General features: G+C 43.9%; 1 protein-coding gene across 4 annotated transcripts in view; it reads left to right on the forward strand.

Annotated features, from left to right (window-relative positions):
* UBE2H (ubiquitin conjugating enzyme E2 H) overlaps window positions 1–15,491 on the forward strand; it is a 123,389-nt gene extending 107,898 nt beyond the window's left edge. For all 4 annotated transcript variants that reach the window (XM_033193633.1, XM_033193632.1, XM_033193634.1 and 1 more), the window contains 2 exons: window positions 6,856–6,984; window positions 11,157–15,491. In XM_033193633.1, the coding sequence (XP_033049524.1) occupies window positions 6,856–6,984; window positions 11,157–11,281 (254 nt within the window). In that variant the 3' untranslated portion in view covers window positions 11,282–15,491. The remainder of the gene's footprint in view (window positions 1–6,855; window positions 6,985–11,156) is intronic.
* Window positions 15,492–16,441: the final 950 nt, after the last annotated feature.

The following is a 16,441-nucleotide window of genomic DNA, read 5'->3' on the forward strand; positions in this document are numbered from 1 at the left end:
TCTTATAGTCGCTTTTAGTAATGTATGTTACTTCCCTGTAAGGAATAGCAATGTTATACTTCTCCTTTTGCAGTGAAGAAGTTGAGATGTAGAAAGGAAGAGACCTGCCCAAGGTCTAAGAGCAAGTCAGTGGAAAGCCTGAAATTAGACTTGTGGTCTTTTAGATTTTTCATCTGTTGTTCACCACTGAGGAGCCAGCTTTCTATTTGCTGGAGACAGTTCAGCCTAATGAAATTTGCTCTGCCGGATGTCCACAGTATGTTAGGTGATGATTCTAACCATCCCCTAACACCCATTCTCCTCCAAAGTGGCCCTTTAGTCCCCCTCCAGAACAGATCTGCTTTTGACTGCCTGTGGTTTGGCACACCTCTGCCTAGAGGTAACAGTGGTAACAGCAGTGTGCAGAAAAGAGGGAAGGGTCAGGGAAGATCACTAAACCAGAGTCGAGCTGTTAAATGCGAACATTTTCTTGCACAAAAGAACCTACAAGCAAATGGCCCTTTCCTTCCCATCTATTTGGGGATAGGGGATCATGGGCCAGGTTGTATTTCCTGACTGTGCATTTGCACACAGATGTCTGTATCACACGCGTACAGATCCCATCCAATCCTAAACCAGAAGCCCTGGGGTAGGTGTGAAGCTGCAACCCTAGGATGCTAAGCAAGTTTTTGGAAAAACTCCACAGGTAATTGTGATAGACAAGCAGGACCTAGACTTAGCCCAGAACCACTGCTCTAGAGTAAGTGATGCTGCTTTTGATGATAAGTTGTTATGATTTGAGAGTCTTATTCCATTGCCCAGGCTGGAGTGCAGTGGTGTAATCTCAGCTCACTACAACCTCTGCCTCCCAGGTTCAAGTGATTCTCCTGCCTCAGCCTCCCGAGTAGCTGGGATTACAGGTGCCCACCACCACATTTGGCTAATTTTTTGTATTTTTAGTAGAGACAGGGTTTCACCATGTTGGCCAGGCTGGTCTCAAACTCCTGAGCTCAGGCAGTCCACCTGCCTCGGCCTCCCAAAGTGCTAGGATTACAGGCTTGAGCCACTGTGCCAAGCCTGTTTTTAAATATTAAATATGAATATAAATTATATGCCTAAACTGAGATATGAGTGTTATAATTTTAACATTAATATAAGATCAGACTGAAGAGTCAGTGCTAATGAGCCACATTTTGGTTCTAATTGAGTTTAAGGCAAAAGTAAGGGCTGTTTGCTCATCATAAACCGTTTACTCAGGGATCTTGGGACTTGCTTTAGAAGTTAAGATAGCCGGAAATGGGGTCAGCTGACTGTACTCTACAGGTTTAGGTCAACTGTACTGGGCTCTCTTCCTTTTTAAAGGAAGTTGAAGGTTAATGTTTTTAGATAAAGACCTTTGAACTGACACATTTTTATTATCACTATTATCGACACATTTTTATCGTTTTATCTAACAAAAATCTAGGGAGAAAATGTTCTTTATTTTTCTACAGATGAGTATCTTTATTTTATTATTGATTTATAGTTTTAGTCTTCTCTGCCAGTGTATTTATCTTGAAAGAAGACTATCTGCACATTTGAGAGATGCTCCTTTCAGAAGCACCCTCAGGAGTAATCACTGTACTAGCCACTAGCAGGAAAGCCTCATTGCTTTAAGATGGCCAGAGCCAGCCGGGCGCGGTGGCTCAAGCCTGTAATCCCAGCACTTTGGGAGGCCGAGACGGGCGGATCACGAGGTCAGGAGATCGAGACCATCCTGGCTAATACGGTGAAACCCCGTCTCTACTAAAAAATACAAAAAACTAGCCGGGCGACAAGGCGGGCGCCTGTAGTCCCAGCTACTCGGGAGGCTGAGACAGGAGAATGGCGTGAACCCGGGAGGCGGAGCTTGCAGTGAGCTGAGAGCCGGCCACTGCACTCCAGCCTGGGCGGCAGAGCAAGACTCCGTCTCATAAAAAAAAAAAAAAAAAAAAAAAAAAAAAAAAAAAGATGGCCAGAGCCATCACATCCTGGCCTCCTGAAGTTGTCATCCTCACCCAAAACTAGGCCTCACGTGTTTCCTTTTCTGCTCTTCTGTTTTACAGGTGTGACTCAGCACATCTGTAAAATGGATCAAAAATGTTTTAACGCAGGAAGACGGTAGATACAAGAAGGAAGAACCAATAATTAAGGGTTCTTTTATTTGTTTGGAACAAATTCATAGGCAAAGCCTTTTACTGGTAGCTTGAGGAAACTTAAAAGTAGTAGGAAAGGGTATAAAATCTCTTTCTGGGACACGCGAAGCTCCTAGTTTTGTAACATGTTATCTGTAATATTTCTCTAGCCCTGAAGCACTTCTGAACATTACTTCAGAACATAAAACCTATGCTTTGTTTTTAAAGGTTTTTGTTGTTATGTAATAGCATCCAGCTGCTAATCCTTTTGAGCAGCACGTGTAATAATAATATGGCAGGAGGAGCCTTCTGTTCACGGTGTCACGGTGTGCGGGTGTCTGCGGGTTGCCTCCTGCGGTGAAGCAGTGTGGAAACAAGCGCACCGCTTCTGTGAATAGCCACAGAAACACCTGAACGTCCTTTGCTTAGCATCCTTCTTTGCACTTGTGAGGGATTCTTTGGGGAGGATGTGATCATCTCTGATCCATGGATTTAGCTTCCCTGCCAACGATGGTGTGCAATTTTTGACCCAGAGACACGGGGAGCTTGTGCCTTCGTAAAAGTTGGGGCAGTGTGTGTTTTATCCATTAGCAGAGGCAGCATAATGGATAAGCTCAGGTTTGAGTTCCAGATCCATACTTAAGCTCTGTGTGCCTCAGTTTCTCCATCTGTAAAATGGTACCTACCTCATTGACTGTAGTGAAATTAAGAGTGTATATGCAGAGCTTGGAAGAGTGCCTTGCTTGTAGTAAGCACTATGTAAGCATTAACCTGCCATTACTGTTCATGGGCCGGGCGCGGTGGCTCACGCCTGTAATTCCAGCACTTTGAGAGGCCGAGGTGGGCAGATCACGAGGTCAGGAGATTGAGACCATCCTGGCTAACATGATGAAACCCCATGTCTACTAAAAATACAAAAAAATTAGCCGGGTGTGGCGACGTGCGCCTGTAGTCCTAGCTGCTGGGAAGATTGAGGCAGGAGAATGGCGTGAACCCGGGAGGCGGGGCTTCCAATGAGTGGAGATCTCACCACTGCACTCCAGCCTGGGTGACAGCAAGACTCCGTCTCAAAAAAAAAAAAAAAAATTACTTTTCATATAACTATTGTTTGACTCTTCCCTGTTCTGGGATCACATTCAATTGTAAAGCTACTGCTTTTTGTTTTTGTGTTTGTTTTTTTGAGATGGAGTTTTGCTCTTGTTGCCCAGGCTGGAGTGCAGTGGCACATATCTCGGCTCACTGGGTTCAAGAAATTCTCCTGGCTCAGCCTCCCAAGTAGCTGGGATTACAGGCACCCGCCACCACACCCAGCTAATTTTTGTATTTTTAGTAGAAACGAGATTTCACCATGTTGACCAGGCTGGTCTCAAACTCCTGACCTCAGGTGATCCACCCATCTCAGCTTCCCAAAGTGTCGGGATTACAGTTGTGAGCCACTGTGTCTGGCCTATAAAACTTAATTTGCTTACCTTTTGGCATTTTCTACCACTGCCTTAATAACTCACCCACCCAAGGATAAAGATAAGAAAATAAAAACATATTCAGACTTTTCATGTTTCATTGGATATTTCAAACATACACCAAAATAGAAAGGACATATTTACAGGAAAATGTTATTTTTATTTTATTTATTTATTTGAGACAGGGTTTCACTCACTCACCCAGGCTGGAGTACTGTGGTGCAATCTCGGCTCACTGCAACCTCCACCTCCCCAGGTTCAAGCAGTTCTTCTGCCTCAGCCTCCCAAGTAGCTGGGACTACAGGCGCGCGCCATCACGCCCAGCTAATTTTTGTGTTTTTTGGTAGGTACGGGGTTTTACCATGTTGGCCAGGCTGGTCTCGAACTCCTGGCCTTATGTGATCCACCCACCTTGGCCTCCCAAAGTTCTGGGATTGCAGGCGTGAGCCAAAAATGTTGATTTTTAAAGGCAAAAGAAATGTCATTTGAAATGTGAAAAGTAGAAGTTACACACCTATTGCCTTGACATAGCTTTTTAAAATGTTCGTCTTATGCATACACACTGTACATAGTTGTAATTCTAGAAAACATACCATTTTATGGCCTTTCTCTACCCAGCATTCAAGTATAAGCATTTTTTTCCATTTAAAACAAGTAGTTTTCAATGGTTTTGTACCATAATAATTGTTTCCCTTTTTAAAAAAAAAGAAAAGAAAACATCGGTGAAAATCTTACTGCAGATAGTTTGGGGGTTATCTGGGAAGGTGATTTTTGTTTTGCTTTTTTGATTAAGAGTGTCAGCATTTCTTTCGTGGTACGTGAGAACCTTACTATAAAGTGGCTCTTAAGACTGTTCTGAAGTCAGCCTTATAAAGGTGAAATAAACCCTGATGAAATCACCCCAAGTCTGTGGCTTTTGTTATAAGGCAGAGCTGCTCTGTGTCAATACCTGGTGTGTGAGAACAGGACGTGGTAGCTGTCATGGGGCCCTCTAGCCCATCATTCTCTAGACCTGCACTGTCCAATACGGATCTACTAGCCATGTGTGGTTATTTAAATTTAATTAGAATTAAATAAACTGAAAATTAATTTCCTTATTCACACTGGCCATATTTTGAGTGCTCAGTAGCCACTTGTGGCTAGTGGCTATTGATTTAGATGGGGCACATATAAAACGTTTTTATCACTGCGGAAAGTTCGGTTGAGTAACACAGCTCTAGATTATTCTCTAACTGCTCAGCTTCTTAACCTTACGGTGATAAGAGCCATCTCTTATAGGTAAGATTTTCTAGAGCAAAGTTGGGCAGACCTTGGGTACTTGTTTTTGTATATGTAGTTTTATAGGAATACAGCTACACTGATTTGTTGACCTATACTCTGGCAGCTTTTGTGTTAACAGTGGCAGAGCTGAGTTTTGAATAGATACGACAGAGACCATATGTGGCCTGCAAAGCCCTAAAAGTATTTGACCCTTTACAAAAAGGTTTGCCTACCCCTTTTATCTAGATCTCAGAACTGATGACATTTTGGTCTAGATAATCGTTTGTTGTGGGACTGTCCTGTGCATTGTAGGTGTTTAGCAGCTTCCCTGGCCTTCACCCACCAGATGCCAGTAGCACCCCTTAGATATGACAACCAAAAATGTCTCTAGACATTGCCAAATTCCATGGGGAGCAAAATCACCCCTGCCTGAGAACCACAGATCTCAAGCAGTGTGGCTTGGCGAAGCATTCTGTAATACTGCAGAGGAGCGCCCATTGTTAAAAGAAAAATTCGTTGAAAGAGTTGACTAAATTAACTAATAGTTTTTTTATGCTACTTAGTATACTTCAGCATTGTCTCCAGAAACAGGAATGTTTGATATAAAACATGACAAAGTCGCTGGAGTGGGGCAGAGTCATGGAAGCATTCTCATCTCGTTCTATTTCTCAGGGGTGCCACAGTTCACTGAGGAGCAGAGAGTGGAAGTTACAGCATCTCTGAGCTGTGGGGCACGTGGGTTGTGTTATATCCAGGTTCTCAGGGCCTGCTTTTCTAAAACGCTGGGTAACTGCGGGTGTTTGTCGTTTGCTAACTGTGTATAGATATCATCTGTGTATGCCTGACAAGAAAGGAATTAATAAATGTCACGTCTGTAATCCCAGCACTTGGGGAGGCTAAGATGGAAGGATCACTTGAGTCCAGGAGTTCAAGAGCAACCTGGGCAGCATAGGGAGACCCTGTCTCTATTAAGAAAAAAAAAAAATTTTTAGCTGGGCATGGTGGCACATGCCTATAGTCCAATTTCCTTGGAAGACTGAGGCTGGGAGGTTGGCTTGAGCCCAAGAGTTTGAAGTTGCAGTGAGGTATGATCACACCTGTGCATTCCAACATGGGCAACAGAGTGAGATCCTCTCTCAAAAGAAACTTTTTAAAATAAATAAATGTAGTAGATTGGTGCTTATCTGTCTTATGAATATTTGTGGTTTTATGTGGTCCATATAATTCCTATCCTCATTACCCAGAATAGTTGAAAAATTGGTTGTATTTACCTCCGTTAGAAGTTGCAAGAATTGAATTAAATGTCAAGTCCTATAAAATTGTGTTCAAGGCTGAGCACAGTGGCTCACACCTGTAATCCCAGCACTTTGGAAGGCCGAGGCTGGCAGATCACTTGAGGTCAGTCAGGAGTTTGAGACCATCCTGGCCAACATGGTGAAACCCCATCTCTAATAAAAATACAAAAATTAGCCAGGCATGGTGGCAGGCGCCTGTAGTGCCAGCTACTTGGAAGGCTGAGGCAGGAGAATCGCTTGAACCTGGAGGCAGAGGTTGTAGTGAGCTGGGATTGCACCACTGCACTCTAGCCTGGGCAACAGAGCGGAAAAACCAAACCAAACCAAACAAAAAAAACTATCTTCAATTCTTTTAAGACCCAGCATTTGAATACCTTTCACAGTGGGGAGTTTTGTAAGCTGTAGAAAATGGCTGTGTGAAATAGCCATAGAAACAGAGTGAAATAGAATTGGGAAAATTGTCTTTCAAAGTGAGTATCAGGTATATCTTTATCTCATTCTTCAAATTAAAATTAAAATTAAAAATTTTAATTGGTATTGAAATGAATGTGTAATATTAGGTCACATGTACTAGAGCACACTTGTATGGAGAATCATCCCCATGTAGTTAAATATCTAAGAAGGTAAGCAGCTTGACTACTGAATGCAGGTGAACTTTAGGTGAACTTGTATTTCCTGTGCATGACATGTTTCTGTTTGGTTTTTCAGATCTTACCAATATATTTGAGTCCTTCCTGCCCCAGTTGTTGGCCTATCCTAACCCCATAGATCCTCTCAATGGTGATGCTGCAGCCATGTACCTCCACCGACCAGAAGAATACAAGCAGAAAATTAAAGGTAAGAGGGTGCGTAGTTTACCTGGAGACAGAAGAACTTAAATCTATTGGGCTTCAGTCATTAAAAGTCCTTCTTAAATTACTTAGTTCCTAATACTTTTTCTCAGGCCTAAAAAGAGACAGCTGTGGGCTGAAGTAGCACTCACCAACCTCGGGTGGTAGTAGCACCAGTTTGCTCATCCTTTAGGATTTAGAATCCTATTTTCCCATTCTTGAAACAGTTTACATGCTGATGGGATGTGAGTTTGATTTAAATGAAGATAAGTTTGCGAAAGAACATCCAGCTGGCCATGGTGGCTCACGCCTGTAATCCCAGCACTTTGGGAGGCCGAGGCGGGCAGATCACAAGGTCAGGAGGCCGAGACCAGCCTGGCCAACATGGTGAAACCCCATCTCTACTAAAAGTATGAAAATTAGCCGGGCGAGGTGGTGGGTGCCTGTAGTCCCAGCTACTCGGGAGGCTGAGGCAGGAGAATTGCTTGAACCGGAAGGCAGAGGTTGCAGTGAGCCTAGACTGTACCATTGTACTCCAGCCTGGGTGACAGCAAGATTCTGTCTTTAAAAAAGAAAAAAAAAAATCTAAAGCTCCACCTGAGTTCACTGGATTGTCCATTTTACCTCTGTTACTTTTCATAGTGAAAAGTCTAGATACATGAAGCTCCACCAAGAAGCAAAGGAATTCAAAGTGTGTAATATACCTGCTGTTTTTAACCAATGGCAGGCATTAGTATCTAACCCGTTTTTCACATGATGGGCCCGTCTGCATAGCAGTCCAGAATGTTGGCTTCCTCAAAATGTGTGGCCTATCTGAGGTACATTTGCAAGAGGTGGCAGTAGAAGTAATTTACCAGAGCTTGAATGTGCAGGTCTTCACTCTGAAATGTGCAGGTATGAGGCAAACAGGGACTATTCATGAAACAGTAGCTTTTCTTCTGTTTGTTTTCTAATTCTTCTTCCAAGGTCTTTATAGGGTATTGTTTGGAGCTTTTGTTGAGATAAAGCAGAAATAAATTTACTATAATTAAGTAGATCTCAAGTGCTTTGCAAATTAATATTTATGTAGCAAAATATATAGCTGAGCAAACATGTATTTGAAGAAAAAGGCAGTTTCAGCCAGATAAAGTGCTGTTATGAGACTATATTAAAACTTTGAAATAGGAATCACTTAGCAATGTCTGCAAACCACAGATATCTTGGAGCAGAGTATATTTCTCTAGTTCACATATGCGTTCCGTCTCAACAATTTAGCAGTAGCCCTGTTTCAGTACATATCTGCTATAGTCTCATTTACAAAAAGAACCGAGCCTGCATTTATCTTAGAATGGCTCACTCCAGTGTACGGACCCCCAGCCTTAGGAAATGTTCACGTTGGCTATCATTTTGTCTTTCTTAGAAATCTGAGAAAATCATGGCCATCAGACTTGAGCTCACCCCCAGTTCCTGCTGTACCTTGATGTCTTCTCCCCTCCCCCCTACATCTTTTCTTTGTTCCTGTGGGAAATAAGAGACACCCTTCCTCATTTCTCAAACTCACTCCGACCACCAACCTGTGATCTTGTTTTCCCAACCCCCCGCCCCTCCCAATGCAGTCTTCCTCCTGCACCCGCCAGAGGTCTCCCTGTTTCAGAAGCAGTGATCTGCTCCTGTGGGCTCCCTTAGGAGTCGTGCTGTTTATTCCCTTCCATTTTCAAACTTGCATCCTCACCATAAACTCTCATTTTTTTCCCCTCCTCTGCTTAATCTGTGCCCTCATTTCTTCCCAATCCTTTGGATTCTTCTCAGGTTCCATTTTGCTGGACCTCTCTGCAAGTGTTATATTTTACCCTCACCTTTCTGGAAAATTCTCATTCCGTTTCCTAAATGTAGTCATTCACTTAGGACTTGGTCCCTGGGCTCCATCTCTTCCTCTCACCCCTGGGGAGCTGCTTCACCTCTCACAGCTTCAGTCAGTCCCCTCCAGGGAGATGATTTCTCAATGTGTGTGTCTAGGCCTGGCCTCTCTCCCAAGCTGCTGCTGGACATTTCCATTTGTGTGGCAGTCACCACCAACTCAACACACCTAACACAGTCAGCGTTCATATTTAGTTGGCACTGTCTTATAGTGCATGTTTGTAAACGTGTTTAAATATTGGATAGCGCATAGCACTGGGCACCATTGGAACTGTCTAAAGCTGTCACTTCCCTGCTCAGAACCCTTTGCTGGGTGACATCTTTGCCTGTCATTCAGGGCTCTCTGATACTGATACTGAGTGGAATCTACCTCTTTGCCTTTACTCCTTTTTTTTTTTTTTTTTTTTTGAGACAAGGTCTCAAATATAGTTCTCTCTCTCTCTCTCTTTTTTTTTTTTTTCCGAGATGGAGTCTTGCCCTGTTGCCTAGGCTGGAGTGCAATGGTGCGATCTCAGCCCACTGTAGCCTCTGCCTCCCAGGTTCAAGTGATTCTCCGTTAGCCTCCCCAGTAGCTGGGATTACAGGCGTGTGCCACCACGTCTGGCTAGTTTTTTGTATTTTTGTAGAGATGGGTTTCACCATGTTGGCCAGGCTAGTCTCGAACTCCTAACCTCAGGTGATATACCCACCTTGGCCTCCCAAAGTGCTGGGTTTACAGGCTTGAGCCGCTGCGCCTGGCCATAGTTCTCTCTTAAGGTTGTGTTTAAGCATCCCAGCCACTTACTTTCAACAAAGCAAAGCATTTCCCTGGAGTGACCTCTCCTATGTCATAGCTGGCAGGACTTGGGGGTCAGTGTGGCTGGGACTGCCTCAGCCGTTTTTCTTCTGTAACTGCTTCCCTCTGGTGACACTCAGCAGCTCCTTCCTTTTATCTTCCTCTGTTTCCTCCTCCTCATTGGTGACCTTGCTCTTCCTTTCCCTATCCCAAAGGCCTTGTCCTAAGTACTTAATACACATTTGTTTCCTTGAATACATTAAAGAGGGCTGATAGTATCAAATTCTAGTGTCAAAAAAACAATGTCAATGTGTAGCTTCTACAAAGGAAGATGCAAAATAGCCAACCCATTAGAGGTTAAAAATAAAATTGTTAAAGTTTGAATAAACATTTATTTCACTCTAAAATGTAAATTAAGGTAAATTCCTACCTAATCATGGGCTACTTTAATATCATCAAAATCATTAGCATAAAGTTTTGTTATAATGAATTTGAAGGGCTCTAAGTCTCAAGTCTGCAAACCTTTTCTGTAAAGGACCACATTGACCAGATGTGGCCTTTATCACACATTCTGTTTATGTTTTTAAGACAATCTTTAAAATATAAAAACATTCTTAGCTAGGCCCTGTGCTAGTTATTTAAATCCGGTAGGCCCATTTGGCCACTCAGCTTATCTTCCTATTGCAGTGAGTCCCTGCAACTCTATAGGAGGAAAAACAAAGCCACAAGGGTGTGTTTTTGTGTGGCTTGCATTTTGAATAGGTTTCTGTCTTGTCTTTTCCTATTATGTGTAGGCTATTCACTTGAAAACAGAGTTTTTAGGAACAAGTTTGTTTATTCAGCAGTTCTTAAAAGCAGTTTCAGCAGTCTTATTCAGCCTAGGGTTCCACCAAGGCCGTAGCAGTGGAAATCTACCTTCAGGTAAATTATACATGGAAAAGCCACCCAGAGCCAAGTGATGTCTCCATATAGCAGCTTAGTCCTGAGCAGATTGAGCGATGGTTTTGCCAGCTGCTTCAAAAACCTGACAGGCAGGATCTGTTTAGACTAAAATCGATTCCTAAAATAATAGACCTGGGCTGACTGTAATGATGTAACTGCAGGACTAAAAATGATGGGGGATTTCCTTATAAAATTACTATGGAATCATGACTAGTCCTGTCTGTACTATCTGGGAGGTGAAAGTAAAAAGAAAGCATGGGGCTCCCATTTCCCCCGTCCCTGAAGAGTTATTGGGGTGCTGCAGCGCACATATTCCCCTGCAAGCTGAGCCTGCTGTGTTGCTCTTCCCAATACCCCTTCCCTCAGGGGGCAAAATGCAGAAACCCTGTCCCAGAGAAGTCTCCCTGTGGGATTCCCCTTAGCTGTAGTGACCATGATGACTGTCGTCTTTGTCCCCCCTGGTATTTAAGGTAAGTTTGAACCTCCCCAGCCTTGCCAGCTTTTTGGGGTCGCCAAGCGCATGCCTGCCCACTCACTGCCCTTGTTGTCTCTCCCACCTGGTGCAGAGTACATCCAGAAATACGCCACGGAGGAGGCGCTGAAAGAACAGGAAGAGGGCACCGGGGACAGCTCGTCGGAGAGCTCGATGTCTGACTTTTCCGAAGATGAGGCCCAGGATATGGAGTTGTAGTAGAAAAAGCACCTGCTTTTCAGAAAGACTATTATTTCCTAACCATGAGAAGCAGACTATAATATTCATATTTAAACAAAGCAATTTTTTTTATTACTAAACAAGGTTTTTATGAATAATAGCATTGATATATATATATTATATATCACCCTTTAGATCTTGATTTCTTGGTCATTTCTCAACCTGAGGTGCATAGCATATTCCCACATTCCATTTGGTAGCAATATGCGGTCCGAATGCATGCATTCATGAGTCCATGTGGCCAAGTCAGCCTGTGTGCTACTGAACTGTCAAAGGAAATAGCCGCTCTGATAGGTAGACATGAGTAAAAAGAACAGGAAAAAATCGCTTCTTTTATTGATGGTTCCAAAGAAACAAACCAAACCAACCAGCTCTTGGATGTGAAGATAAAATAGTGCTTTTTCAAAATGGAAAGGAAAAACTTGGGGAGGAAGAGGCCTGCTGTGGGGGCATTAGAGCCAGCCACATAAGAATCAGAGCCGCTCCTTCCTGTGAATCCTAGGTGGCCCTATGTCCTCTGTGGAGTTACAGTATAAACCAGGGAGCTAATTAGAGTATTAAAACGTAAAACCATTTTTTTGACTCTGATTTTAAGTACATTTTCATATGTCAGTTCCTGCCCTTCACACTACCAGGTCCTGCAGCCACAGTGTTCTGTTGGAGAAACTTGGAGAAGTATTTTCTGAACCGGTTCTTTTTCTTGGGGTAGAACTTGTAATCCAGACTGTTTTTGAAAGGATAGCACAGGAGGAGAAAAGTGACTGGGACGATGCTTCCTCTCATCCAAAACACATGCAGAGTCACGTCCTCGTCCTAGTGTTTGGCAGTTTGAGACCGCTACCCTGAACTTACGAGCTTTAAATAAGAGAGTTGTGTTTTCGGGGGGTTATTTTTTTCTGGTGTGTGTGTGTGTATTGTGCTTAGAAAGGTTGCAGATTTCATCTTCACCTACCAAGAGGCAGCTGCCTCCTTGGACAAGCCGGTCATGGACCATTAGACTTGAGGAGAAGACCCATGTGGTAATGCAAAGCCCTGGGTACTTGGGTGTTTTGGTTTGGTTTTCCCTTTTTCTGCTGCTCTTGGCAGCAGCCCGGTCATCATCTGCTTGTGGGAGTGGGAAATGGGTATTTTAGACCCAACACAGGTTCTAAATTTAAAATGAATAATAATTGGAATAAATAAAGGTTTTTGTACCCAGAGTGATTCTACATGTGAAAAACAAACCAACTTTTTTCAGAGAGTGACCGAATAGGAAGAAGGGATTCAGAAATACGATGTAGTAGAACATGCCCTGCAGGAAGAAAATGTTTTCTCTCCTGTGTATGTTAAGAGGAAATCAGTTTAAAATGCCTGCTAATCAAATGTCGACTCAGCTAACCATATGTCCAGGTTGCTGCAGAGTTTCTTTCAGATCTCAGTGTTGCCTGCTGAACTTGGAGGGGAGTTTGGAGAAATTTTAGACAGCAGCTCTGTATTTTTTTGCCGCAGCCAATAAGATAATAGCAGAATTAGCCAATCCTAAAACCTTCTAAAGACGATTTTTGAGCATCCCACTGGGATTATTTGATTTTTCTTTTTGACGTGTGTTTTTAGTTTAGAAGTGCTGTATTCCACAAGGTTTAAGTCAGTAAGGTTGGAAGATACCCTCTCTTTTTTTATTCAAAAAGCACAATCAATCTTTTCTTTGAAAATCTATATAAAGTACAACTTGCTTTTAGCATGATTATTTTCCTAAATAAAAAGACAAAGAATTTACTTTATGTTAATTACGGGCATGAAGCAAAAGGTTTTCTTTAAAAAAAAAAAAAAAAACAGTGCAGTGATGTAGGGCTGTGGTTAGTTAACCGTACTGAGTTATCCATCTAGCATCTGTGGCTTGCTGGAAGGGTAGTATTAACTATTTAACATGTAATGATGTACTTCACTCTTACCTAGCACGCTGTCTTCTCATTGCTTTGGGGGAGGGAGGGTCTCTGCTGGCACTGTCTAACTTGCTTACCTGCTGACTTTGCAGTTTGCTTGTGCTATGACATTTATTGTAGGTGCTATTTAGGGTAGGCTTAAAGTGCTGGGTGGTGATTTGAGTTCAAACAATAAAAAATTGTATTTTTTCAATATTGTATAAACAATAGTGTTCTAATTACCTTAAAAAAAAAAAAGACCAGTTAAGAATTGCTTTTGATCTTGTCAAAAAACCGAGTAGACCCCAGTTTCGAGAAGGTGTGTGAGCAGTGTCATAGCTCTGCCCCTTACCTAATCCCACATCTCTCTAATGATAAGACATTGGCTCGCCTCTGACCAGAGCCCCAGCACCAGAGAGCGGAAGGTGCAGAATTGTCCAGTGACCTGCTGGGGGAGGTTGTAGGAGTTAAGCAGATTTGAGTGTGGCTGCAGAGTGTGTGTGTGTGTGTGTGTGTGTGTGTGTGCACACGTGCGAAGAGTGTGAGCGAGAGACTATGTTTCCATCTAAGTCTGTATGATGAAGGTGGGATAAGGCTCCTCTGTTAGCGCTGGAAGCTCCTGTAATTGCCGCATAGATCCCACTATGCCCTCTTGCTCTGTGCAAGTCTGTCCTGTCTGGGCACTAACCTTGGTCCCGTGCATGTTTACATTCTGGGTGGGGCTTCGCCTGTCCGCTGGATAACTGACTTTTGCTGGGTTGAACAGAGTCTCTTCCTATGCTTTTTGTCCCTTCCCTGCGCCTGGGAGAGGTGTGAGTAGGAACCCAAAACATACAATACAGGTACAGAAAGATCTGGAAGAAGGCCTGGCAGTGAATCTGAGGACTCTGGGCCCCCTACAATAGATGGTAGCGTAAGTCTGGAGCAGGGGTGTTTCACCACCAGATGCCTTTCCAGGCTGCCCTTCCAACACTCAGAAAAGCATCCAGATCCCTGGGCAGAGGCTGTACATTCTTGGCTTTAGAGGTGGTGGCAGTGGCAGCAGGTCAGAGCCACTTCTGGTGGTTTCCCTCCCCTTTTTAGTGCTTTAGTGCCCATAGTTTTTGGATCCTCATGTTTTACCAGCGCAAGCCATTCTTTGCCCCTGTTCGCATAACTAAGCTCAAGCTCTTGCCAAACACCAACAAGCAAGATGGTTGCAACCTGGCAACATTGAATCCACCCCCCTTAGGCTCCCTCTGGAAGCCCCAGCACCGGGGGCTTATGGGCACAGGGTCAGTGGTAGCCATCCTGGACACTGGCATTTGGCTTTGTCTTCAATCTCATCACCCTCCTTGAGGTTACTGTGCAGTTTCAACCAGCATTTTATACTTAGTGAGGTCATTATCAGGAGTTGCCATATCATCTCTCCAGTACCTAACATTTCTCATCCTCTTTAAAAGCTGTTCTGACTGCCAGCTGGCTGATCTGAGCTCCTGAGGAATGTCTCCTCTCAAAGGAATTTTTCCCTCCAAAGGCCCCCTGAAGTCCTAGTTGGCATTGGCCTGGCACGTGCTTTATATTAGGCCTCCCGTTGGGATGGCTGAGAATCATGAAAGACAGATCCTCCACTAGCCTCAGTGGGTCAAGTTTCTAGACACCAAGTCTCTGGGAACTAGTGTTTGATTTTAAATGGCATGTGGCCCTTCCTTGTTTCAGTGACTTAGAAAAGTAAAAGCCACTTACAAAAGTTGGCAAGATTTTTTATCGACTTCCCACCTGGGCTCCCAGCCTTGTTGAATGAAATCAAATATTTCTGATTGGGAGCAACGAACTGCATTTCTTTGGACTTCTGAATCCATGTTTGTGCTTTCTCTGGCCCCTTAACACCTCGGCGATTCCGTTAGGGATGGGTAAGTGGGAGGAAGCCCTTTGAGAAGGGGGAATCGGCCCTCTGGTGCGCAGGTTTTCCACTCATCTGAGGAAGGGCCAGGGCTCTGAACTTAGCCAAACACTCATCTTGGCTGTGGGCTTGGGAAGAAATGGCCATTATTTATGGATTGTATTTGGTACATATTGTGTGATACTTGAAAAGATAAAAGGGACTGCCAGCCCGTAACTGAAATCTGAAGCTTTTTATCGCTTATTTTTCCTTGCCCTGTCTCCTCCCTTCCACCTTTCTTCTTGCATTGTGATGATCTAGTAGGCACGTCTGTCAACAGGACACATGCCTCCTCTGACTATAACCTCTTAATAGTTGTGTATAATGAAAACTGTAAACTTTTTTAAATAAACGTGTATATACCTTGGCAAATGGCTGGACCTTGATCAATAAGATAATAGCCCTCATGATTACTCTCAGCTGGTTTTCTAAAACACCCTCTCTGTTCTGGCTCCTTTGAGCAGCAGACGCTGGCTTCTGGCTGAGCAGCTCTTGGAATGCAGATGACTAAATTAGTTTGGGAAGGGAGTGGCACCCTTAGGCAGTGATAACCTAGAGGCTCTGCCCAGAGGCCTGTCCTTGAACCTGGAACTCAGATGCAAGACTGCTGGCTATGAACGGGCCTGTGAGGCTCCTCCACTAGAGCCTTGTAAAGCCCGAAGGTCCCAATCTACCCCCATGCCTAAACCTTCTAAGCCCTGTCAACACACACCCAGTGAGGATACTCCGAGGCCTGGAGTTCACGGACAGTGCAGCTTCCTGCCGGGGCCGATCTGCCTAAACAGGTGGTCCTCTGCCAAGTGCTAAGCCTCCTGGGAGATGAGGAACGGTGGATTTTGCATGGGAAAACGCTAGCTGGATTAGACCAGCATTTCGATTGCTTTCTAAAGCGTTTGCTCTCGGTTACCACCAGATGGCGATACTGCTCAGTCTAATGGAGACGGTTTTGTTAGCAGGACCTTAAGACAAAGGAAATAGTTTTGCTTTGTTCGTGTGTTCTCATTCCATCTCTTTTCCACTGTTTTCTCCTTGTTCATTCCCCTAAACTCCTTTTTCTCCTTCCCTACATCCTGATGCATTTTCCCCAGTTGGCCCGGCTTCATACCTACCTGCCAGATTGAATGAGGTGGGACTGCTGAGGAATGGTGTGCCAGTGCCTGCTCCCTCCCCACTGGCAGGGAACCCCCCCAGCTACCCTGGATGCCTCCAGAGCCCAGAAGCAAAATGTTTAAGACACTCTTTGTGGGTGGCACTCATGGACCCTTTAGCCAACAGACTGAACCACAGAGCTATAAGTTCGAGTCCCAGCCCTTCCAT

This window comes from Trachypithecus francoisi, unplaced genomic scaffold (assembly GCF_009764315.1).
Source record: "Trachypithecus francoisi isolate TF-2019V2 unplaced genomic scaffold, Tfra_2.0 Lachesis_group4, whole genome shotgun sequence".
NCBI classification, from domain to species: Eukaryota; Metazoa; Chordata; class Mammalia; order Primates; family Cercopithecidae; genus Trachypithecus; species Trachypithecus francoisi.